Source organism: Bidens hawaiensis, unplaced genomic scaffold (genome assembly GCF_021521415.1).
Source record: "Bidens hawaiensis isolate Kalapana, Puna unplaced genomic scaffold, B.hawaiensis_p1.1 tig00003488_1, whole genome shotgun sequence".
NCBI lineage: Eukaryota > Viridiplantae > Streptophyta > Magnoliopsida > Asterales > Asteraceae > Bidens > Bidens hawaiensis.
In genome coordinates this window covers 683,768-710,457 of record NW_027491195.1, presented here as the reverse complement: position 1 = coordinate 710,457, position 26,690 = coordinate 683,768, and the positions used below count along the sequence as shown (strand labels likewise).

The 26,690-nt window shown below is 40.2% G+C and overlaps 1 protein-coding gene across 1 annotated transcript; it reads right to left on the bottom strand.

The window, feature by feature from the left end:
* Positions 1 to 4,052: 4,052 nt before the first annotated feature.
* LOC143623539 (senescence-associated carboxylesterase 101-like) lies at positions 4,053 to 7,231 on the bottom strand. Its single transcript, XM_077094424.1, has 3 exons — positions 7,227 to 7,231; positions 5,754 to 6,081; positions 4,053 to 4,931 (listed from the first exon to the last, which is right to left on the bottom strand). The coding sequence occupies exons 1-3, from the start codon at positions 7,229 to 7,231 to the stop codon at positions 4,101 to 4,103; spliced, it is 1,164 nt and encodes a 387-aa protein (XP_076950539.1). The 3' UTR covers positions 4,053 to 4,100.
* Positions 7,232 to 26,690: the final 19,459 nt, after the last annotated feature.

The window sequence follows — 26,690 nt, the reverse complement described above, 5'->3', positions numbered from 1 at the left end:
AGTTAAATATATATATTAAACAAATATAATAAATAAATATAAATTGTATAAATTTTTTCTTGATAAACGCGATACTTTTCATTGTTAAGATTCTCCGAACATAAAACGGGTCGGGTAATAAGTATAAAGTCGTATGTGGAAAACACGAGTTGTTACACTTTATATAGCCTCTAGGATCTTTTGTTGCCATTATGGCTTGATGTAACTTGGTAGAGGTAAGAACAGTAAGATCAACCATATGTTTGGGTGTAAAAATTCCATTTTTGGAACATGTAGTCATTGAATGACTAGAAAGTGGTACTTGGGAGGGTGATTGTGGAACCGTGAGTGAGGTGGAAGGAATATTTGCATGTGCATGTGTTTGTGGTGGAGAGGATGCTGGAGAAGGGGTTGATGAATGTGTAGATGGGTAGTGAGGTGATTGGGTGGTTTGGTGAGTTAAGTTGGTGGGTGGTTGAGTGGTTTGGTTGGTTAGATTGTTTGGCAGTTGGGTTGTAAACGTGTTTTGTGGTTGGGGTTTAGTTAAGCAAATAGTGCAATTTGAGAATGAATGATGGGTGCAACTTGTAGAGGAGATGTTGGTTGTGTGGAGGTAGGTTGGTTTGGTGTCTGTGATCTGCCAGTGGTGTCAACTAAACTAGAACAAAAACCAATTTTGCTTCATTTGGTGTTAAGACAACGCCACTAAATGGAAACATATACTCATAAATAATAGCATGACGAGGGACAGAGATGCGTTTAGTGGAAGGATCGAGACACCGATAGCCTTTGTATTTAGGGCTATAACCGATAAAAATGCAAGATGCATTATGTGGCAAAAGTTTGTGCCGTGTATAATCTCTAAGGTATGGAAATACCCGACACCCAAATACCCGTAGGTTTGCATAAGATGGACTTTGGTTAAAGAGAAGCTCGAAAGGAGCTTTCTTGTTAAGCGCCGGTGTCGGTAGACGGTTAATAATATAAGTGGCCGAAATCAACGTGTCTATCCAAAAGGTTGCTGGTGCGTGAGAATTAAACAACATTGCAAGGCCCGTTTCAGTGATGTACCGATGTTTACATTCGGCACGCCCATTTTGTGGAGATGTGTAAGGACACGAAAGGCGGTGGTGGATACCGTGTTGTTGAAACAACTGTTGGACCCGATTATTTGTGAATTAGGTTCCCCATCGCTTTAAAAAATTTTAAATTTTCGTGCAAATTGAGTGTGCACAAAAGGTAAAAATGTCGTCAGAATAGTATAAAATTCAGATTTAGCTTTAAGAGAATAGAACCACGTATATCGAGAAAAATCGTCAATAAAAGTGACATAATAGAAATAACCATCGGTTGATGGAATGGGAGCCGGTCCCCACAAATCACAGTGAATTAAGTCTAACACGTGGGAAGCACGCTTATTATTTTTATCATAAGGTAAACGACGACTCTTAGACAATTGACATGAAGAACAAACACCCGGTTTAGCTAATAAAGAAGTGACACATAAATGACCCAAATTGTTTAATAACGAAACAACATCAAACGAGACATGACCTAGACGGCTATGCCACCTATCGAATGAAGCCCGAAGATAATGAGATGAAGCGGCTACAAAGAAAACTTGTTGACCATTTTGAAGAATGTAAAGACCGTTGCGACAAGTACCCCGTGCAAGAACTTCTTTAGTGTTTCGGTCCTAAATGTGGAAAAAGGTATTAGAAAGCAAAATATTAACCGGTAAATAGGAAGTAAGCTTACTGATAGAAAGGAGGTTATTGGTAATGCTAGGAACTACAAGAACATCCTTCAAAACAAGACCATTAGAAATGGACGAGGTACCAATATGTGAGACTGGTAAAATATTTTCATTATCGAAAGTAATATAGTCATTACCAGAGTGGGGAGTGGATGAATCAAGATCATTTGTAGAGGATGTCATGTGTGTGGTTGCTCCGGAATCGACACACCAATCTGGCCCGCCATGGTGACATGGCACTTAGCACGAAATGCTTGGGCAAGATTTACATCAAGGGTTAATGCTTGTTTGGCAAAGGCTGAAAGATCTGCACAGGAGGTTGCGGAATGACCTTCTTTATTACAAAGTTGACAAGGAGGAGATCGACGCCCATGGCCACGGCACGAGAACCCAGAGTTACCGACGACTGCGGGGGCTGCGGTAATGAGTGGATTTGATACCTTCTATTAACTGATACAATCATTATATACAAATATGTCTCTATAATCAAGGAGAGACTGATTCCTTTCTAAATACAAAGTTGACTAAATATATATTATTATTTTCTAATACCCTTTTCTTACTTTATCTTTTGGGGGTGAAACATGTGCACAGTGTGCACACACAAATAAATGTTTTTACAAATATACAATTCCAATAACAAGTATTTATTTATGTGCATTATTAAATGAACTAAGCATGATAATCATTAAACTGTTTGCAATCATTACCTTGACTTTCAAGCTGATGGTAGTACTAATATTGCCATAGGATAGAAATCGCATCATACTATATGGACAACTCTATGAGTCCAATATCGTACGTTTTTGGTACACCCATGGAGGGAGGTTGTACCAAATTATTCATTCGTTAATTGTTACTATGCTTGATTGCATGCCTAATCTTGTGGTTATTTTTTAATATGTTTATACGAGAACTTGCAATTGAATATTACTTTATGCTTAACCTTTTATCTTTCTAAAACCTAACTTTTCATTAACTATTTTTAGTTGACTCGTTTTCTACATGTTTCAGGTATTAGGGTTTGATAATAGGTGTTGGAAATGCAAACTTAGGATTGCCTAGATATTAAATAAATGAAGACTTTATTTTTGTTTGATTTGCTCATTTGAACATGTTTTGGCTGGTTGTTTGTTTTAGACTCCTGAAATTCAATGAAATGCTAGGAAACTTTAATAGTAATAGCTTCCTCTTATGCCTTGATTTATTACGATTCAATTAGTCACGCACCATGATCGAGACAATGGCTTGCATGTGGTGCTCCCCTTTAACACGCCATTTGATACAAGTTGGGCTCAAGGAAGCAGAATGTTGGCCGAGAAAAGATGGCCAATGGATTAAAGATTGAGAAGATTAATGGAAGCCAAATAAAAATATGGAGATTCATCTCTTTATTAAAATTTGTTATCTTTTATTATTGATGTTTATATTGTTTTCAAGTTTAATTTTCGAATTGTATTGTATAAGTAGGGTTTATTTTGTTTAGCACTAGCAGTTAGTTTTTTTTGTAACCACTGATAAACATCGAAGCTTTAAGCTTGTAGACTAAATCATCTAATTCAGATGTTTGATTGAATCCGTTCTATTGATTACACCCCTTCGAATACTCTACTGCGCGACGTACAATAGAACTAATAAAAAGAGTATACAAAATAAGAAGTATGGTCTCATACAGCAGAAAAAATGCATTTATTAGACCTCAAATATTTATCAGTACACTTCACATTCGAAGAAAAAAACGAGTACACTTGCATGAAAAAGCATACATTATTATTTTATTTACACGTAACACACACACACACACACACACACTCAAATACGGTATTTAAACTTGAAACCAGAAAGAAGCTCAATTGGTGTTACTGATATGATTTGTATTTTCCACTTTTTATGTATTCAGCAAACTGAGAAGTGCACAAACCTGTTTTATAGGCATCATAATCACTCCACCACTTCATCAAACTGCTTCCCTCTAAGAAAATATCCAATGATAATGAGTAATTCTTTACTGAATGCATCACATAGGCCATAAAATTATCCAATTTTTGTTCAATTTCATCTGCATTGATGCTTGAGCTTGCCTTTGTCAAGACTCTCCAAGAAATCAATGCTTCCTCTACGTGCGCCCAGAAGCAAGAATCATCGTTAACGTTAGGAGCCTCTTTCCTTTCATTTGGATTCAGATCCTTCTTATCTTCATTCCACCACTTCTTTAACAACTTATAACGGTTAGGTCTATTCTCTATATAGTTTCTCTCGCCACTTTTGTAGTATTTGGCGATGTTTAGCGGCTCGAACATCCTTCTATAGTTGTTTCCACTATAGAGCCAACGCTTGCGCAAATTAACACCTTCTTTTTGTGGCATTAGTTCCTTTTTTTAACAAACTCTTCCCAGTACTGATTCAGCCTGCCATGACTCTCGATAATTTGATAATGGAACGACTTTTCTTCTCTTTTTGGATCACTCTTGTAGCAATCATAGTAACCTGCTCCAGATCTCATGGAACTTATGAACAATTCCATGAATGCCATGTCTATCTTCATTTTGTTTAGTTTCTTCTCATCACTTAATGTACCCATGCTTTTTGTCATCTTTTCACGCTTACCCTCTACTAATTTATTAATCAGATCAGGTGACATATCAAATATACCAATATCCCTGAATTGCAATGTGATTCCTGCTTTTAATGAATTCGAATTTACCTCGTTCGGAAGTTCACAAATTACCCCACGATGGAATATCTTGCTTCTAACTAAACTCAGTTCATTCATATAATCATGCATTGGCCTAGAACTCCTAGGATCGCTTCTTGATCTTGATGATGCCATCTTGTTTAGAACTGCCAGGATTGCCTCACCATCTTCAAAAGTAGTGTGCCAGCCTAACAGAGTGCAAAACAGGAAGGTGCCGAAAGGTTTATATGAAGTATCTGATGAGTAAAAACAAGCAAACGGGTCTGTAGTCGAAACCACACTCAGGAAACTGGATTTCCATTCGGGGTGTTTGGAGATGACACTTTCAAATGCTTTATCACCAATTAGGGGGGAACCAAATGTTATGCAAATGGGGCGTGTGGTTTTCTCAGAGCCAGACATCCTTTTATTATCATTGCCATGATGCAACCATAGCGTGAAAAGAATGGCAATGTAACCCCCCAAGGACAGTCCGGTAATGACCAACTTCTTACCTTTTACCTGAAAATTAATGTTAAAGTAATAAGATAATGATACAGCGTGCACGTGTAGGGAGGCAAAAACCCAAACCAGACGGGCAAATCAAAACCCAAAAAATTTTGGACGGGCAATGAAGTGAGATATTCAATCTTCTTTCTATTTAATGATATTTTATAGCCTTTCATTTAGGCATGAGACGGGTATGAAATAGTTTTTGATAATTTCTCAGATTTGGAATTAGGTGATACCCGACTTGATTACCCAATTATACATACATGTTTATTTGGATCAAATGAAAAAACTTGAAACCCAAAACATTCAATACGAGTAATCATCTATATGAGACCAGATAATATACTAGTTTAAATAATTTCATGGCATTAGGTGATGCCCGACTCAGTTAAGGGAAACACACATACTTGTTTACCGTAACTAGACGGACAAATTCGATAATCGAACCATTTTAGACGGGTACGGGATGATTATTCAAGTATATTTTGATACTCACTGATTACTTCGGAACCATACCCATAAACATTTTTTTAGTTTTCTTTTGTCCTTGGTAATAAAGTAATCTACAAGATCACTAATTTTTGTTTATATATGTTTTGGTTGGGTAATAAATTTGTATAAATAAGTAAAATGATAACAAACGTGCCTGAAAATCGGATATGGCCGGGTACCTATAACAAACTAACGGGTGTGCTCGATACCAGGCTGGTAATTACTTGACAACCCAAGTACCCAATGTGTATTAGACAAGTTTGGTCAAGTTAAGTATGAGATTGTTTGATTGTCATCTCTACACACATGATCAAGATTTCTGGACCTAAGAAAACATACGTTGTTTTTGAGTTCTTCTAAGTCTTTATGGAGATGCTCAAAAAACTCAACTGCAGCTTTGTTAATCAAGAATGTTGGGTTGTCATCGGTTGAAATAAAGTTAACCACTTTATGGTTTTCTGATGAAACCAAATCAAACTCTCCATTTAGAAATTTAGTTATATAAGCACGCGAACATTGGAAATCCAAAACTTGGATTCCAGAAGGACCGGTGTAGATGTTATAATTCAAAGAAGTTTGATCAGAAATTGCACCTAATTTACATGAAATCAGAACATCTAGTATGGTTGCCACAAAGTGATTTCCCAGTTCAACTTCACTACAAAACCTGCTAGTTTTATATTTGAAACATCAATAAAGTAATCAAAATCAAGATGAAATTAGCTTATAATGGATGGAAATGAAGCTTACATTGTCTCGGTGCACCTTCTTCACATAATTCGTAAGGATCTTATTGGTATTAAGTTAAAAATAACGAGAACCTGCTTTTATCACGCTCAAGTAATTACTTGGCAACTTCAAATTCAGTTCGATGAAATTTCTTGTCTGTAGGATCCTACATTTGTTTAATCATTGAGCAAGTTGACACCCACAAAGACTAGGTCATTGTATAATGTTATGAATATTTGGTCGGCAGTCTGTGAACTCATTTTTCAAAGAAGCTCCGTGTCAAAAAAATAAATATATAATTATATATGCATAATATATTCAATAAAATGCATTACTGAAAAAAAAAACGCATTTGTCATAGATAATAAAGTTAGTACGGTCCTAAGTAAACATGGATAATAAAGTTTTTATTCGCATAACTTATAAAACAATAAGAATGAATGTCATAAAGCTTTCATTCGCATATATAATATAACTAATAGTCTAAAACAAAATTACTGGTTCGTAATAAGCAAAACTAATAATATCAAGTATCGTACATTACTTATGTTTTTTTTGGGATCGGGTCTATATTAATTTTATACAAGCATCAATTAAATAACAAAAATAATCATAGTAAATTAGTGTTATCGAAAGATCTTGTAAACCTATGGTATTATTATAACATCATTTAAGTTATAATAATAACATTGTTATTTAATAATTACAATAATAAACAAAATCTTTAAGAATAATATTAAAAGGCAATACGATATTAAAAAATTCCTAATTTGTCATGAAAAATATCAAGTCAATGTACGTACGGCTAGAAGACTTCTGAAAAAAGTATTTAAAACAAGTAATTTGTTTGAAGATACATAAAGACAATGTCCAACTTCCTAGTAGTTTCTGATTTTTAACGAAATTCGTCGATTGCAGAAACTCACTTTTTTAAAAAAATAATAGTAAAGGTTTAACCAAACATGTTCTCTTATATTCATTTTGGCTTAATTGCAAAGGTTTCTTTTATCTGCTTTTGAAAATCATAAGAGGATATATAGGCGTTCAACCGTTTGAAGATATACATAAAGGTTTCTTTTATACTCCATATTAGTATACTTGTATAGTTTCAACCGTTTTAATTTGATTCTAGTGCGGTATTTCATACGATAGATATGATGAAATTAATAACTCAGCACCATCATAAGATCAGTGGGTTCGGCAATGACATATGTAGCCACGGATTTTTGTAACTTTCAAGATATGAAAAGTTAGTTTGGATGTAGGATGTTTGCCAAAGGACGGGTGTTTACCAAGAGCATTGCCCTCCACATTTCATAGGCATGAAAGTACAACTTCAAGATATGCCAGGGGCTCAAGTGAGCACATTCCCGTCCTATATGAAGGTTTAAAACACATTTTTATAAAACTCTTCACTACCTTCCTTTACAATCTAAGTCAAAGCTTTAGTGAAGAAATAACTTATGATTAAATAAAAGAGGCAAAATTCAATATGATTATTAAGAGTTTCACAAAAATACAGTTTTATGAAACAAATAAAATCATCTGATTACTTAAAAGTTCTATACACTAACTGAAAGTAATTTATAATGCATATAAACGGTCTAAGGACCTTTTTTTTTGTTGTTTGAACGACGACTTGTTTTCTCCCCAAAAGGCAAGAACCTTTACCACTCAGTTAAAGTTGGAATGATGGTTCGAGGATCTTCTTTAGATGAAACTATTCAAACATGTTTTGAAGTCTTAAATATGCAATAATACTAAGACTTGACCATATGGAATATTGTCACAAGTTTTCATTCTAAAATCATGATTAAAAGTATGAAATTAGTTTCTAAACAAGTGGAAAACTTTGACGCCCCCTAATATAGCAACTCTATTGACATCCATCATGAGGGTATGTTCACTTTTGAAAATGTAACTATTCTCACAATTTTGGCGGACATTTTCCCCCGAAGTCAAGCCAGCTATTGATTACTTAAACTATGGACTTCTAAGTCATTTTGAATTTATTCTTGAACACTTTCAATATTAAAAGAGGGATCATATACTAGGATGAAAAGAATTGTTTGTATAGCGTATTGTAAAATCTATATCCGGCCACACAGGAAACAATTATTAGGGAGAAGTGTTGGTATTGGGTTCTGGATGGTTGGAGTGAGATTGAAAGCGTGTTTTAAACAACACTTCAGTCAGCAACGCAAACATACTTGCAACCCCTCAGAGATCCTGCGCGTTGTTTAACAATAAGAGCTTGAACATTGGTGGAATTAGTGAAGACATGCTGAGAGGGGCATTCAGAGTAAATGTGCGGAGTCCAGACTTGATCCGCTGTCTTACTGGAAGAGATGATATGCCCCGGACCTGGGATGCCATCATGTACGCAGCCAAGGTTTTTGCAGCCACTGAAAAGTTGTTGGGACGGGAGACGCACAAACAAAACGCGAAAACTGAGCCCAGGAACACCCAGCCCAAGAAAGAGGAGAAGAGTTCAATCTGGTCCAGAATTCAACCTCCGGATAATTCTTCCAAGCAGTTTGATGCCAGATCGTTAATCGGGCAGAAACAAAAGGACAGAAAGGCGGGTAAGCATGACCAGCAACATTGGACTCCCCTGAAGAAGACGCCGTTAGAAATCCTGACGACAGAAAATATCGAGTTCAGGAAGCCTCAACCATTGACCAGGCGGGCAAACTTAAACCCAAGCAAGCACTGCATGTTCCATGACGACATCGGGCATGACACGAATGAATGCATAAGCTTGAGAAACGAGATTTAATCCACCATCAAGTCCGGTAATTTGGAGCATCTACTAAAAAACGTGCGACATGGTCCAGGAAAAAACACAGTTCCCACGGATAAGGGTCCACCCAAGAAACAGATCAAGGACTTGAATGTTCACATGATTCAAGGCGGACCCATTCGGAAAAACAAACGGACCGAGGTGGAAGATGATGAATGGAAAAGCGAACCAGCGGTTTTTCCAAGAGTGAAAGGTGGCCCATGCATGAACCAACCTCTAATAGTCACAACGTTGTTCGGACACTATCGGTCCCAGTACGTTTCCTTCGACACTGGGAGCACATCTAACATAATGTACGAACAATGCTTCATGCAGTTGGAAGAAAAGGATAAAGTGCGTTTGAAACCCATCCACGCCCCTGTCTCCGGGTTCGGGTATGAGGTTATGCACCCCAAGGGAATCATAACATTTCCAGTTATGCTCAATGATGGAATTCATACAAGGACCGAGGACGACGAGTTCTTGGTCCTACCCGCGAGATCCATGCATGATATTATCTTGGGGCGTGAAGCGATTGGTGACTTCAATGCCAATCCTTCAACGGCACACGGCGCCGGCGGTGTACCCACGAGAACAGGGATAGCTATAATCAAGGTCAACAAGCATTGTTATGCGACGGAAGGGTCGAAAGTTCCCAAAAAGATGGTACGGACAGAGCCAGAGAGATGTGCTGTTAACCCAAAGTACCTGGAGTAGACCGTTACTATTGGGGCTACCATCTCAGAGACGGTGCGGGTCTTCTTAAAACAGTTGCTGATCAAGAACGGTGATATATTCGCTTGTACAACTTCGGACATGACAGGCGTCCCAAGAGAAATATCCGAACATATGATATGGGTCAATCCAGCCTATATGCCGATTGTGCAAAAGAAGAGAAAATTGGGGCCCGACCAAACTAAAGCCATGAAAGAACAAATACAGGATCTATTACACACGGGGATCATCTGCGAACCAGTACCAAAATTTGGTTGCCAATCCAGTAATGGTCCCCAAGAGTAATGGCTCATGGCATATGTGTATCGATTTCAAAGACCTGAACAAGGCCTGCCCCAAAGACTGTTATCCACTCCCAGAGATCGACTTAAAAGTCGACGCGGTCGCTCCCTTCAAGTTCAAGTGTTTCCTGGACGCATACAAAGGATACCATCAGATACGAATGGCTGCCCGCAACGAAGACAAGAAAGCCTTCCGTACTGACCAGGGTACATTTTGCTACAAAATGATGACGTTTGACTTAAAAAACGCGGGAGCCACGTACCAGCGTCTGATGGATAGCACTTTCCGGGAGAAGATTGGGAAAAATCTGGAAGTTTACATGGATGACCTGGTCATCAAAAGCGTAGAGGAAGATCAAATGCTGCGGGATATCGAAGACATCTACACTAAGAAAAATCAACATGAAGCTGAATCCCTCGAAGTGCTCATTCAGTATGGAAGAAGGAAAGTTCCTGGGGGTGATCGTGATAGGGGATGGGTTCAAAGCAAACCCAGGACATGGTTCAGGAAATTGCTCGGATGCCCTCCCCATCTTTGCTGAAGGAAGTCCAAACAATGAACGGTAGGCTAGTAGCCCTGAACAAATTCCTTGAAAATCACGTTGCCAAGTCTTACCCCTTTGTGTCTACGCTGTAAAACTACCTGAAGAAGGCACATTTTAAGTGGACGCCTGAGGCGAAGAAAGCATTCCTTGAAATGAAGAAGTGTCTTATGGAACTCCCAACACTAACCGCCCCCAGGAAGGAGAACCCCTCACACTGTACTTATTCGCATCCGACATCGCGATTAGGGCAGTTCTGTTGACAGATAGGAAGACCCTGCAAACGCCAATATACTATGCTAGCAGAACATTGGCGGACACTGAAAACCGGTATTAATACTGGAAAAGTTGGTGTTCGCCTTAGTATATGTGGCACAGAGGCTACAAAGGTACTTTCAAGGTCACCCTATACACGTGCTAACTGATTACAAGTTGAAAAGTGTGTTGGCAAAACTTGAATTATCAGGGAGATTGACTAAATGGGTGATTGAATTGGGCGAACACTCGATAGAGTATAAGCCCAGACCTGTGATCAAGGGCCAGGTCTTGGAAGATTTTGTTACGGAGGTACCAACCCAAAAGGCCCAGGAATGCCTGTATGAGCAGCACCCCTGACCCAAACAGACGAAAGTCAGAAATGGACCCTGTTCACAGACGGGGCATCCAGCGGGGAATGCTCAAGCGCGGTCTTGAAACTAATCAAACCAGACGGCCAAGAGTTTATATACGCCATCAAGATGAACTTCAAGAGTACGAATAATGAAGCAGAATATGATGCATTCTTGGCCGGTCTGCGAATTGCGAAGAAACTTGGTGTTAAGTTTTTGGAAGCCCGCGCGGATTCAATGCTCATCACGGGTCAGGTCTCAGGGACTTATGAAGCAAAGAACGATGTTATGGCTTCATACCTGTCCTAGGCTAAAGACCTCATACAACAATTCACTTCGTGCAAAGTTGTTCATATAAAGAGAAGTGAAAATCAACCCGCGGACGCATTGAGAAAATTAGCATCCACCAACTTCGAACACATGGGTAGAGACGTGCATACGAGGTTCTGGATAGCCCATCCGTGCCTCAACATCAGTTCATGGTCATCCAAACTGGAACAGTTTCTTGGATGACACCCATCATAGATTACTGGTCCTCCGGAACACTCCCAAAAGACAAAATTGAAGCACGAAAGATCCGCCATAAAGCGTTGTGCTACCAAGTTCAGGACGGAGTTCTGTTCCGAAAGTCCTTCCTGGGTCCATTACTCAGGTGCGTGGACGCAGAAGACGCCAACGACATAATTAGAGAAATTCACGAAGGCATCTGCGGGCTACACGCGGGACCAAGGATGGTAGTGGTCAAAGTAATGAATGCCGGATATTACTGGCCAGGTATGCATGTGGACGCAGTCAAAGAGATTCGGAAGTGCGATGCCTGCCAGATACGCGCCACAAACGTTGAGACCCCAAAATAACTTGGTCCCGGTAATTTCAGCATGACCTTTCTAGAAATGGGCCATAGACATCATGGGGCCATTTCCCGAAGCGCCTGGCGGTGAAGTTCTTATTAGTCGCTATCGATTATTTCACCAAGTGGGTGGAGGCCAAACCCCTGGCACACATCAAAGCAGTAAAGGTTAAAAAATTCCTATGGGAATATATTATCTGCCGTTTTGGCCTCTCCCAAACATTGGTCAGTGACAATGGCACCCCGTTCGCCGATAAGAGCCTCCAAGAGTGGTTGTCCGAGCTACACATCAACCAAGTGTTCACGTCAATAGCTCATCTACAAGCCAATGGGCAAGTGGAACAGGCCAACTGAAGCATCAAAGCACAGTTGGGAACCAAGCGAACCGGGTGGGTAGATGAGTTGCCTCACGTGCTATGGGCACATCGAACTAGCAAGAAAACTAGCAACTCTGAAACCCCGTTCCGCCTGTCATATGGAACGGAAGCAATGATTGAAAACAACGAAAAGAACTTTGGATGAACCTAGACCTTTTAGAAGAAAGAAGAGAGCTGGCAGCCATACGCGAAAGCAAATACAAGCGCCAGCTCCAAAAATACTATGATGCACGGGTCAAGATTTGTGAATTCAACAAAGGGGACTACGTCTTCCGGAATAACGAGGCGTCAAACACCGAGTTACCAGGGAAATTAGCTCCCACGTGGGAGGGCCCCTACGAAATTGAGGAAGTACTGGGAAAAGGCGCGTTTAAGCTAAGAAAATTAGACGGAACGCCAAATCCCAGAACCTAGAATGTTGCACAACTAAGGCGATGCTATATTTAGACATGTAATTGTTTTTGGGCCTACGCGCCACTTTATGGGCCTGCGTGCCACGAATTTCGATCTGCGTACCGAGTATTTCCTTTTTACTGCAAATACCCATTAATGCAAAAATAGTTAACGCGTAGTTTGATTAGTGTAAGTCCCGTGTCGGAGGATCTTGCAATGTGATACCAAATACACGATGAAATGCTGAAAATAACAACGTGTTGCTTCAATACGTGAATGATAATTGCAATAAGAACACACAATAAAGGCTTCAAAACACACTATTATATAATAGTCGGGTGCTTAAGCCCTTTAGCGTTACACAATGTCACGGCTTCAATACTAACAAATGACCAACCTAGAACCGTTAACATATGTTCTATATATATCCTACCAACTAGGCCCAAACCAACTAAAAACCCACCGAGATCAACAGATCTCGGTTTACAAACAAAAGCCCAAACTATACATAACTAAGCCCAAAATTACAAGCATAAACCACAAAATATGACCCAACAATCTCCCCCTTGGTTTATTGCTTGACTTCAACCTTTCTCAAAAATCCCAACTGGAGGCGTTTAACATGCATATATATCTTCATCTTCTGCCTTTCGGCATATATATTGTGGCTTCTAAAAAGACACTTGGAAGTTGAGTGTCTTATTTAGGGCCTTTATTCCGGTAATAATAGCCCTGGCCAGTGATCCAGCACAGGTCATGCTACTTCCAACAAAAGTATATAGACATGAGTTTTATTAAAGAATGCAACAACAAATATTAGGCTAGATTGACTCAGAAGCGTCAAACACGATGTATCTTTGGTAGAACCAACAAAACCTCGGTCACGGATTGACCGAGAACCCCTCAAAATATCTTTGATCCGAAGATCTCTCTGGTTGATCAGGAGAATCTGGTCAGTCCATACCGAAAACCTGAGAACACTATTCATCGTCATCTCCATATCACCAATCACCATAGATGACCAAACGTGTAACTGTAAATGATGACTAAAACAACATTCAGTAACTTCAAGAGAAATCAAATCAACTTACCAAACTCATGAACCGAATGCATCAAACATTACAATCAGACATCACTGCACATCCGTCAACCATGCTGATTATGGAAACATTTTGGTTAGATTTCCTTACCCTTTAAAGAAATCCGCTTGAGAGCATGAGGGAACAAGAAAGGATTGATGGCGGTGAGTAGATGAAGGATGATCAGGTTATATTTTAAGAGAATTTTGGAAGATATTGGAAGTTACAAATATCAAGAATGATTAATAGAGTGTAATGAGTGACTTTTAAACTTCCAAGATGCCTCCATCTGTGCCGAGAACACATATGTACCGAGAACATGTATGGGCCGGGAACCATTATCATGAGCCGAAAACATGTATGGGCCGAGAACCATTATCATGAGCTGAGAACAAGAAGATTCGATGGGCCGAGAAACAAGACACCCGTTGGGTCAAAATTTAGCCCACTTTCTTTGAGGAATAAATCCCGATTGACAAATGATTTCTTAAAGATATTAGTTTCAACATGAGTAAATATGAGGTAAATAAAAATAAAGTTAAATAAAAAATAAAATAGAATAAAACTAAACTTAAAAACAAAATTAATTTACCTATCCAGCCTTCAGAGCAATTAACATATATTGGGATCAAATTTCAGCTGTTTAAAAATGAGCAACTCTTTTTAAGAAAAGATCCAAACATGAAATCATATTGATTAAGATACTTTAACAATGATCCACTTTCAACATTATTTTGACATAGTGAAAAGGTTGATGGCAGGTATTTGGAACTTAGTATGACTTTCATTGCGCCAGTGATATGATTAGATTCAATTAGGCATAAAGCTTATATGGACATCACTTATGGACTTAAGATACCCCTTCTCTTCTCAAAGCGTATTTGGCTTTCCCCAGATCACCCCAATTTGACTCCAACCCCCTAGTGTTTGATCAAAGAATTTTCTTTATATAAAAAAATTTTAGCTTTAAGGTTGAACGTTGGACTTACATGCCATCCGGACTTACAAGCCTTACATTCAGAGTGTTTAGGACTTACTTGAATGGCCCACCCCTGTAGTTCCCTAGGACCCCTTTAAGCTTTTGGAAAACAAATTTGAATGACAATAATTTTCATATATATTTACAGCTTTTTTTTTAAGCTTCAAATGAAATATAATATTTTTGGTGATCAAGACACTAACGGGCTCGTGTATGACTGGGTAATTGCTTTTCTGCTTATCATTCGGAGAGATGTATCTAGGGACATGCAAACATCTTCAAAATGACTCTTCACAGTATGTTTAGCAGATTTAGTTTATATCACTTCAAACTTTTACTTATCATGGAAAGTTACCATACACATCAATGACTAATCAAAAGCCTTTTTTGCCAAATAACTTCACACATTATGCACACAAAATCAATTTATCTATCATTTCTCAAATGTTGGATCAATTTTTGTTTGAAAATATTTTAAGCTTCTAGAAAGCTTTAGCTGAATAATAATATCACTTCCCAGATGATAACTTAGAAGGAAATTTTAAATTCAATCACCCCAGTTACCTTCGGTTTTCAGGTGAATGACTATCCTATGTGTATAAAGGAAGACGATAGGACCAAACAGATAATAATATTTGTCCCTCAAACTTAGGCAGCCGACATAATTTTCAATGAAAGAACTTAAATCGATAGTTAAATCAAGAAAAGAATTTTTTTTTTTATGTAAGTTCAGTCGCCCCAGTTGCTTTCAGTCCTAAGGTTAATGGCTATCCCGTGAGTCAAAAATTGATGACGGGACCAAACATATAAAATATGTTCGTTGAACTTGAGTGACCGGCATGATTTTAAGCAATAGATTTTTTTTTGTTAAGCACCCACACACATTCTTTTTGAATATTTTTAATTTTCTCCCCCTAAATTTGTGCAAAAATTTTACCGAAAACCGAAAAAACTTTTATGTACAAATTTACCTCACGTAAGTCTCAATCATCAAAACGAAACATCTTAAGGAATCCCACAAGCACATTGAATCTGGCTGTTTCGATCGTTTTCGTAAATAGGTCCGCCGCATTATTATCAGTGTTTGGTTTCGTAAATAGGTCCACCACATTATTATCAGTGTGGACCTGTTCAAGATGAATTAACTTCCGGTCGTAACAGTCACGAATAAAATGAATTTTGATATAGATGTGCTTGGTTTTAGATTGCTGAACCGGGTTTTTAACAATGGCAATGGCAGCATCATTATCACAGAAAATAGGAGTGTCAAGAAATTTCAAACCGTAATCCAACAGTTGATGTTGCATCCAGATAACTTGAGAACAACAGTCTCTTACACCATTCTATGTAATCTTTCTCTTCTCTCATCCCGCAAAGGAAACATACCCTCCATTACAAATTTGAATGTCGTCCAACTGAGAGATGCCTCCTATCATGTGTCTGGAACAGCTACTATCAATATACCACAGTCTGATGATATTCCTCTATAGCTATTCCTGCACGATGTGCGAGATTAGTTAGTCTTAGGTACCCAGTCCATAGTTGTTCAGGGTAAACCTGACTTGTTCAACCATGTCACGGGTTGCCATGACATGTCTTCCTGCTTATCAAAGATCGAACAGGAAGGCCTTGATGACTTGGTCACCGGAGACTTAGGCAACAATCTGTATTTAGGTTTTAAAACTTTATTGTTTGTATAGATGGTTGGCTTCGTCTCCGGTTTGCGAACGGAATACACTATTGACTTTGACCTTCTAAACGATTTTGATTCTGAGGCCCACTTGGGTCTCGGAGTCAAAATCGAGTTTCCGTTCCGCTTTTGAACCGAATTAAGCTTGGTCTGATAGGAACTTGACCTGTCAGCCTTGTTTCTCCTCCAATCACCGTCAGAGGGCTTTGCCGTATAATACCTCATTTTATTAGAGTTAAAATTCTTGTAGGTATTTTGAGGCATAGTCCTCTGATGGCGTCTGTAATATGGAACATACGGGAGACGAGAACAGTTTCTAGAAATTTGACCGGGAATGCCACAGTTAAAACAGGTTTGCCTTTTAACGAATAAGTTGTTGTGGCTGATTCCCAGTCTTGCTCTGTTGTGTGAGTCTGTTTGTCCACTATTGGACTTAGTACTGGATTTCTCATAGTTACAAGTACGTGAACTTCCTTCTTTAACAAACTTGGGTGATGAATATTTATGAAAATTCTTATTTTTATCAAGTTTATTAAAAAGCGGATCACTGCTTTTAGAAGTTTTAGAGAAGTCAACCACACGATTGTCTTTGCTCTTTAAAACAGAGCCCACACAAACATTTTTAGCAACAGTATTCAAAGCAGGCAAATTCAAAGCAACATGAGAATTAATAGGTGAATCATCATCCTCATCAGTCCAATCCTCAACTATTACTTCATCTGCACATGAAGTAAACACATTAGAATCGTTCACCCCGGATGTTGATTCAGTTATCGTGATTGAACCAACCATACCCTTGTCATTTGTAGTTGACTTACCATACTGCATACATTTTTCCTTTTCTTCTTCTTCCTTGGTAAGAGGAAGACTAGTATAGTTATTATTATATGGAGGAGGAACCATGTTGTACCCAAGACCCACACCCTTGTTCTCTTTCCATTTTAACTGTTTTTCAATCATTGACTCAACTACAACACTAGAGACATCAAATTTCTTAAAGTTGAATTCAGCATTTTAAAATTTATTAGTTAATTTAGCTATATCCAACTTGGATGCATCTAACTCGGAGGTTAGTTTAGAAATTTTCTTTTTAGCATCTAGGTGGTGACAACATTTTATGCTGAAATCGGATTGAAGTTTTGAGAAATTCTTTTGTTGTGCCTCTAGTTTTTCTTTTAAAGCATTTTCCAATTTCTTAAGGGTAGCATTTTCATATTTAATTCCCTCCATCTCTCTAAGCATATTACTATTGTGAATTTTATACAGCCCTACCTTATCAATACATGATTGGGAGCATAATACAGGACTTACCTCGGATGATCTGGAAGATGTGAAGGCCATGAACATACTCGGATGACTGGCCCAATGAATCAGAAGCCTACTTGAACAAAATCCAAAGCCCAACTAAGTGAGCCCAATGCTTTCAAAAGCCCGAGAACCTTGAAACTTGACCGAGAACAAGCAAAACTAGCCGAGAACGTTGAAATTTAACCGAAACTTTAAACAGTGGCCGAGAACTTTGATTATTGACAGAGAACTTTGATACTTAACAGAAAACTATGATTATTGATAGAGAACTCTGATACTTAACAGAGAACTATGCTTATTGACAGAGAACTATCAAATTTTCCCTAGAACCCAATAAAATCAGCCGAAAACTATCAAGGCTCTTGATATGAAAATCTTTGAAGATTTAGTCAAATCCCGAGAATTAAGGAATGTTCTTGATTTGGTAAACTTAAAGATAGAATCAAATCCCGAGAATGAAGGGATTTGAATTTAATTCGAAGATTGACCCAAATCTTTTCCAGAAAAACTTCAACAACCCGAAGAACACGAAGAACAGTCTATCTTCAAGATCCAGAATTCATCAACCAAAACACGCCCCCGTAAATAACCGGTAGAATCCTTGATATCACCAATAACCAAGCCTAGAAAAGGTCTATAGGCTCTGATACCAATTGTAAGTCCTGTGTCGGAGGATCTTGCAATGTGATACCAAATACACGATGAAATGCGGAAAATAACAACGTGTTGATTCAATACGTGAATGATAATAGCAATAAGAACACACAATAAAGGCTTCAAAACACACTATTATATAATAGTCGGGTGCTTAAGCTCTTTAGCGTTACACAATGTCACGGCTTCAATACTAACAAATGACCAACCTAGAACCGTTAACATATGTTCTATATATATCCTACCAACTAGGCCCAAACCAACTAAAAGCCCACCGAGATCAACAGATCTCGGTTTACAAACAAAAGCCCAAACTTTACAAAACTAAGCCCAAAATTACAAGCATAAAACACAAAATACGACCCAACAATTAGTTTCAGTTTTCAACATTTTTGTTTCTACAAGGATAGGCCCGCGTGCCAATAATCGTCCTAATCCTATATTTTGGATATATGGAGGGTTTAGCTAACACACATTTATATTGTAAAATCATACAAGATAAAATGTAAAACCCATCATCATATATACAACCAAAAATGGATTGCAGAAACAAAAATAATATACATCAAAGAATCATTCTTCCTCACGGAGATAATCACGCAGCTACTGGACACCATCCGCCTTAGCAGCAAAACCTTGGATGGCATCATGGATGGGAAATTGTAAATCATCAAAAGCATCCATCTGTGCATCATACTTCCCATTCACATCCACAGCATGGAGGTCAAATTCTTCCAAAGAACGACCCTCCCGAGCAAAGGTTATCCCCTCGTGGAATCCTGCCTTGCGTCCTGAATCACTTGATGCATGAAGAAGATCAGCAAGACAGTCCCCCAAAATAGATCCTCTATGTAGATGAGAGATAACCTGTATCAACAAACAATAGTTCAGGATATTATTCATAGATAAGCCAAAGGAGGAAAGAAACCCATACCTTGGGAAGACATTCCTCCATCAACCATGCCTGGTCGGAGGTAGCCTGTTCAGCACTTAGCTTTAGTGCACTCTGCTCACTGATGAATCAAGTGCTTTCTTTGATCAAATCTTCAATCAGTCGATCCTTTTCGGCAGAGGTGACACGAATAGTGCTGATAGTTTCCTCTTGAGCAGCGAGGCGAGCTCCGAGAGTATGTTTAGCATCTTCGGCCTTGGCAAGCTCAGCCTCGCGGGCACGGGTCAGAGCACGTGCGGCTTCAATAGTGGCATTTTGCCGTCGGCACTCCTCCTCCCAATCCTTGGCAGCAGAAGCTTGGCGCCACCTCTCCTGCTCCGAGGCCTTCTCAGCATCTCTTAACTTCCACCTTTCAGTGTTAGCCTCAAGACGATGCTTCTCTTTCTAGATCCGGAGCTCTTCAAGGAGATTATCTTGTACTACCAGTTTCGGCCCATAAAGTTCCAATCCTGGTATATCTCTTGGGTTGTCGAGACCAGATTGGCCATATGATATATATATGAGTTCCCAAGAGATATCCGGGCACGTTTATTTTGGAACTCGCGCTCTGCAGGAAGCACGCCCTCGTGAAGGAACTCAAAACACACATCCTCGTCAGAAAATCGGGAAGAGGGAGTTAAGTTCCAGTCTGGAACATGGCGTGTGATGCCCTCCTGAAAAACGCGAGCCCTCCCCTCCTCCTCCAAAAAGTGAGGAGGTGGCGGAAGTCCGGACGATTGCTCCGCCTGCTCACCGAACTCTTGTATAATTGGCGACGACAAGGGCAAAGATTCTGGTATGTGTAATTCCCGGGCAACGGATCTTGGCGCATCCACCTGCGTTTTCCCTTTATCAGCAGCAGACAACCTGCTGGGATCACTCTTGGCGGGAGGCATGTCCAAGAGGATAACATTGTCTACAGAAAAATAAAGGTTTGTCATAAATTAGCCAAAACCCTCAAAAACACATTGAGAGGCAACTCTAAAGAATACCTGGCAACCCACGCGAGCCAGTAGAAACCCGATCACGGAGGTGGGCCCTCGTCGCTCTCGAAAGAGAAACAGGAGGCGAAGCACCTAAACCCTGACCACCAGTCACTACCACAGGGGCGCTAAAGGAAGAAGCTTCCTTCCTCTTGCGACCAAACGCTGTACAAAGAAACGTTTCGGTAAGCGGGTTTCATGAAGACTAAGTATCAAAACACGTTACCTGTCGTGTACAAACCCTCAGAAACAAGAGGTTCTCGGCGGGTCCTCTGAGGAAATAAGAAATGGTCATTGGTTTTGTCAAGGATCGGAAGATCCCTCTTATCCTGGGCAACAAGCTACATCGTCCCCGGTACTTCATTAATCAGGACGGATAGCAGAAGTCCCTCAGCTACACGGAAATCCAATGTAAGATACCATAAATACTTGGAAAATATTAGTATACTTACATCCTTTCGGCTTTCGGAAGTATGGCACCTCATCCGGATAAGGCCACAAACGACTCATCCCGGCCCTCACAAGGGTAGCCTCAGGAATGGGACGCATTGGGGTAGCGGTATGGATCAGTTGGTTGTACCATTCATGTCTCTCTATACGCTTAAGGTACGGCATGGCAAGTAGTGGTTAATCCGCTCAGCACCAGTACTTGCTGAGCACCAGTACTTGCTGGACAGCGGAATCACATCCTCTTGAATCCAAAAGAACTTGTTGGACCATTGGGGATCTGGGGGAGGCGCGTCCAGAGCAACTGCCTTCCTATCAGTTGGTAAGCAAATGTATCGCCCGCCCTTGCAGTGCATATGATAGAAGACAGCAAATTTCTAAATTGTAGGCACAATGTCATGCGCCCTACAGCAGAACTCGAAATGGCGCATGCGCATCATGGCTGATACATGGAGCTAGGAAAGATGAAGCATATTCCCAGTGATAATTTTGCCCAGAAACCAGGTAACCGGAAAACGGAAATTCCCGGAGCTAAAAAATTCGGCATACAGAGCCATCTTCCCCACCGGAGGTCGATCGGCCGTTGAACCTGGAACTGGGAATTCCGGTTCCCATTCGGGAGCAATACCGTAAGCATTGATAACAGCCTGAAAATCCTTCTCGTTCCAGTCAACGACGACACGATCTATGGTATGAAGCACCGGTCTTGAAGACATCATATAGTCTGCTAGAAATCGGTTCGAACGAGCTATGATTGCTAGCAACAAATCGACGATAAAGAGATTTCACAATAATGGATGATGATGATGATCTCAGAAGTCCGATGACGACGAAATAATTTCTCAGAGATGATTGAAGAAGAAAATAAATGGCCACGAACATTTATACTGGTTGCATTTAATAGGGTGAACAGTAAAAGTAACCATCTGCCAATCATGTTGCGACACATCAGGCGGGAGATAAAGAGTTCAAAATTTAAAATCCCGAGGCCTAGCTGTCAACAACTTGCAGGCCTATCACATCCAATTTTCGTGCAGAACAAGCCTGTCACGTCAGCCACCAAAAATAACCAGCGTATACCTAGTTACACAGTAACGAGACAAACTAAGTGTTTGAATTGAAATGCCAGACATTAAAGAAGTTCAGATTACAAGAAAGAACAAGAAAAAAACAAGTCACAGAAAGTCACAAACAATGGTCATAGACAATAAACCATCCGCGACTAGGAAGCGCGGATGACAAGTCAAAAGAAGAATTCCAGAAAACATGATGCATACAGTATGATAGTGGAAAGATAATTTCATTTCACAAACATATTTACAAGGAAGATGGAAATAACAATTACATAATATTCCAAATTTCTAATCTTCCTTGGAAGCTTCCGCATGGGCAAGTAGCCTTGTAGATCGCAACAAGTGATGTCGTGGCGATGATCCTCGATATATTTCAGAATGTCAAACTTGAGATCGTCAAAGGATTCAGGATCATCATTATACTCATTTTGACAATCTCGCCCATGTAGCACAAAATCAGTAGGCGGACTCCCCTCGCGGGCCATGGAGTAATCCTCTTCTAAACCATCTTATCGTCCCGCCCGCGAGGAACTAACAAGCAGGTTGGCCAGACAGTCCCCAAGCTCGGGCCCATCCTTGATAAGGCGGACGACCTGATAATCATCGCAAGGTCAGCATAATGGTTCTAAAAGAAAAAAGAAATTGCAGAATAACTCAGACGTTTACCATGGGAAACCCGAACTTGAGAAGCCAATGCCTCTCATCCGCAGCAGCCTCGTTGGCCTTCTGTAGGCCGTCATGCTCCTCGGAAATGAGGAGAGGCGCTCATCCTTCTTCTTAAACTCCATTTGGAGCCTCCGAATTTCCTCGTCGCGGGCAGACAAGAGCTTATCCTGGGCAGAGACCTGCTCCTCCAATCGTTTGTGTTTGTCTTTGAGTGTTTGGAGAGCAGTGTCCTTCTCCCTAGCTTCCGCCCGGGAAACATTCCTAGCCTCTTCGGCTTCCTTCAGACGGCGGACAACGTGTGCCAAGTCTGTCTCCCCGACAACCCACCCCTCAAACAGTTCACGGCTAGTTGACAACACATTAGCTATATGATAGCTAAATGTTTGTGCCAAACTTTCCTGAGTGTAACATTTCGGATTTTTTAAACCGTATTCGTTTACTCATAACCCTAACTGAGAATATTTTAGATCATTATAATTAATCAAGAAACAAATATTTAAGTTTCTAAAGTTCACTTTAGACCCTTCAAGTTTTATATATCCTTTATTTCTTATATTATAAAAAGTTCAATTAGTAACTAAATATCAAAGTTCAGGGACCAAATCTGCCATTTAGTGAAACTCCACCATAGGTGGCCGGAGAGCCACGCTGGCAGACTTCCCACTCCCGTCGCGTCCGCCATGGCCCAGGTGGTCAGATCGTTTAACTTGATTTCGCTTCCTAGTTCGTTTAAGGTATAAAATCGTTTATTTTAAGCATGTTTGAGTGAATTAAGGACCAAGTAAACATAATATAACTAAAATACAAGTTCTAATTTGTTTCTTACTGTCCAAAGTCAGATCTTTATGAATCTTTTGTTGATTCTTTCCCTTAAACCATATTTACTTGCTTAAACGGGCCAAAAAGCCTATAATTAGTTCGGTTTATGTTTTCCTATATAAATAACCATTAAACATCTGCTGTAAACTTTAATCTAACCCTAATACACCTCCTCCAGCCATCACTAGCCTCTGCCATTTTGTAAGCCCTTCGGTTTTTGCATATTCGTTAAAGATACAAGGCTTGGTCGTTGACTTTGCTTGCTTTAGGACCTTTGACTTCCGTTTCTCGTCAATCCTTTCACTTTCCGAGTAAGTTGTAAACTGTAAAATCGTTCATACATATTCCCTAGTCAATAACCTTCAATCAATTTCGGTGGTTGAAGGGGTGGTGACTGGTCAATTGCTTTAAAACCCGATTAAGGGTAAAACAGTCAACAAGTTTACCTTTACGTTTTCTCATGCTTCTAGTCGGATTCAACGTTCGGTCCAGAAGACTTTTATTCTCGTAAAATAATTTTAAGGCTACTGCCCAAAACCCAACTTCCGACTCGTTGTTCAGATTCTGGTCGGTAACAGCTCGCTTAAACGTTTAATTCAACATAACTAGAGTTCTACTCATCCGTTTGGATTAATTCCAGCGGAATTAAGTTCGTTATTATTTATAGTTTCATATCACAAAGTTTCAGGTTCTGATCAGTTATCTTGTTTGACGCGTATTGGACGACTCACTTATCCGTTGACTCGTTTATTCTTAATTGTACTCACTTGCCTTTAATCTAAGGTGAGTTTTATCATTCCCCTATTTTACTCAATTTTCACAAACTTTTTGTGGACATATGCGTATATCATACTATAAATACATATCTATATATACATACATATCAAAAATAGCAAACGTGTAATTGTGTGTGATTAATCAAATCTACTTGTTATGTGCTTACTTGTTTATGTGCGCATTCGTGCTCGGAGAGGTCCCGCATATCCCCATGTATTGGGTTCTCATTCTATTGACAACCGCTCGATTCGGTTGGCAACGGTCTTATTCTCATTATTTGCTCATGGTTGATTTACCGGCACCCGATTCGCTTGGCAATGGTTTAGTCAACAACTTATTTGCTTATGGTTTGATTTCATTACTGCATTTATTATGTTTTGCTTTTTTATAATATTAACATTATTTTTGGTTTCAAAACTTGGTGGTAAATTCACTCAACATGTTTGTTGACAAAACTACATTTTCTACGCATATGCTGGTTGCCTGAAGTTGAAGTATGGACACTTAGAAAGACCTTAGGGTTATATTGAAGACAAACTTGAATTTAAATGATTGTATACATTTATTTGAATTGTATTGTTGTATTTGAATATCGTGTGCACATTTGAAATTATTTATAAAATAATTAAATAGATATTGTCACATTTATATTATGATAGTATCTTCGAGCTGTGAGCAATCGGATCACGCCCCGGCATTTCCGCCTTAGGTTGGGGTGTGACACTGAGTATGAGAGCGGATGCGGTCACGCTCAGCGGGAGGAAGGCAGTGCTCGAAGAACTCTAAGCAAGCACGCGGGTCAGAAAAAAGCGTGTCGCTGCTTAAGTTCCAGGAGGAGCGGAAGGTAGAAGAATCCCCTTGAAGATTTGTAGATGAAGGTTGGGAGGATTCTCCCTTCCCGCTCATAGAAACAGAAGGATCTTCAGTAGTATCCTTTGGAGGAATAACCTCCGTTTTTACCACAGTAACCGGGGGTTGCACATTTGCATCCCCAGAACCCTCAGTCTGCAGTACGTTCTGAGGTGGTGATGGCGGGCGAGGAGCAACAACTGTCACTGATCTAAAGTCCACAAAGAAAGTTAGTGTTTACAAAGCAGAAAGCAAACTATAAAAATCAAATACCTGCAGGCTCCCGGGTGGTAGACTTCTGGACTTGTTCCCGAAGACGAGTCAACTTCAACTTCTTGGGAGCAGACTCCCCCCTCCCCCCAACAGATTGAGACGCCTCCCCACCAGCAGGTTAACGGGCAGTCTCGGACGCCTCCCCTCCAGCGGGATCCTCGGCATCCTTTGTTACCCCCCCACCGGCGGGATCATCGGCATCGGAATCTCTGCCATGGACAGATACACCAGCGGTATCTGCCTTCCTTTTGTTACGACGGACAAGATCTGCAATAGCACGCAGAACTCCCACATGAAAACTTTCTGGAGTACCGGACGGCGATCCCTCGCTAGTACTAGAAGACTCTTCACTAGAAGAAAGGACGATCGTCCCATCCGGTTGCATAATTGTAAGAGGTCGAGGGTTCAGGATATACGCACCTTGGACCACGGCAGAGTTATTGACCTCCGGCTCAATCCGCGCGCGGATAGGGAACAGAAAATTCCCCTTCGTCTGCTCAAGAATTGGCAGCTGCTGATGCTCCAGCGAGAGCCGGAACATATTCCCAACAACGGTAGGAATAAGGACTTCAAAAAGTTTGCTTCCCCCTGAAACAAAAGCAGTAAAAAAACACAGAAGAGGGAATAATAACAGTTGCTCACCCCTATCATCCGTGGAAAAGTATGGGACCTCTTCAGGGTATGGCCATAAACAGCTCATCCCCACCTGCACTAGCGCGGATTCCGGAATGAGACCCATGGGAGTAGGAGTCTGCATGAGAGTGGTATACCACTCCTGACCCTCTACGTAGGCAACTGGGGAATGGGAGAACTTTTGGACCAGCGAGCGGCAGGTCATAACCTTCGGAATCACGTCCGCGTTAATCCAAAAGAACTTATTCTTCCATTCGTGAGCGCTCCGCGGGGGCTCGGTTCTTATCGCCTTCTTTTGAATGTCAAAACTAAACCAGCTCCCACGGACCTGGATCTTGTAGATCGCAAGGAAGCGATGCACAAAAGGCTCCACTTCCAGAGCCCTACAACAAAACTCAAAGTGACGAAGTCTTATGAGCCCAAATGGATGCATCTGGGATATATGGATCCCAGTAGCATCAAGGAAGTCACCAAGAAACTTCGTAATAGGCAACCGGAAGTTGCCAGTGGTGAAGAATTCACCGTATAAAGCGATCTTACCGGCCGAAGGATTTTCGGCCATAGACCTCGGAGATGGAAGCACCGGTTCCTACTACGGTGCCAACCCATAAAGATGGGTGATGTCCTGGAAGTCAACCATCTTCCAATTGATGTGGATGTTCTCTACAACACCCTTCGAATCATCTTTCTTGCCATCCTTACTCTTCGTTCCTTCTTTCTTGCCACCAGCCATGATAATAAGAATACGGTTTGGAGGTCTATACAGAAAAAAATAGACGAAGAAGATGAAGGAGATGAAAAGTTTGAGAGAAGTTTTT

Bases quoted from the DNA above. Each gene is read 5' to 3' on its own strand.
- LOC143623539 (XM_077094424.1), bottom strand. The intron at 4,932-5,753 runs GTATGTTTTCTT...ATTAATTTTCAG, and splicing joins TAGAAGAACTCAAAAACAAC to GTAAAAGGTAAGAAGTTGGT.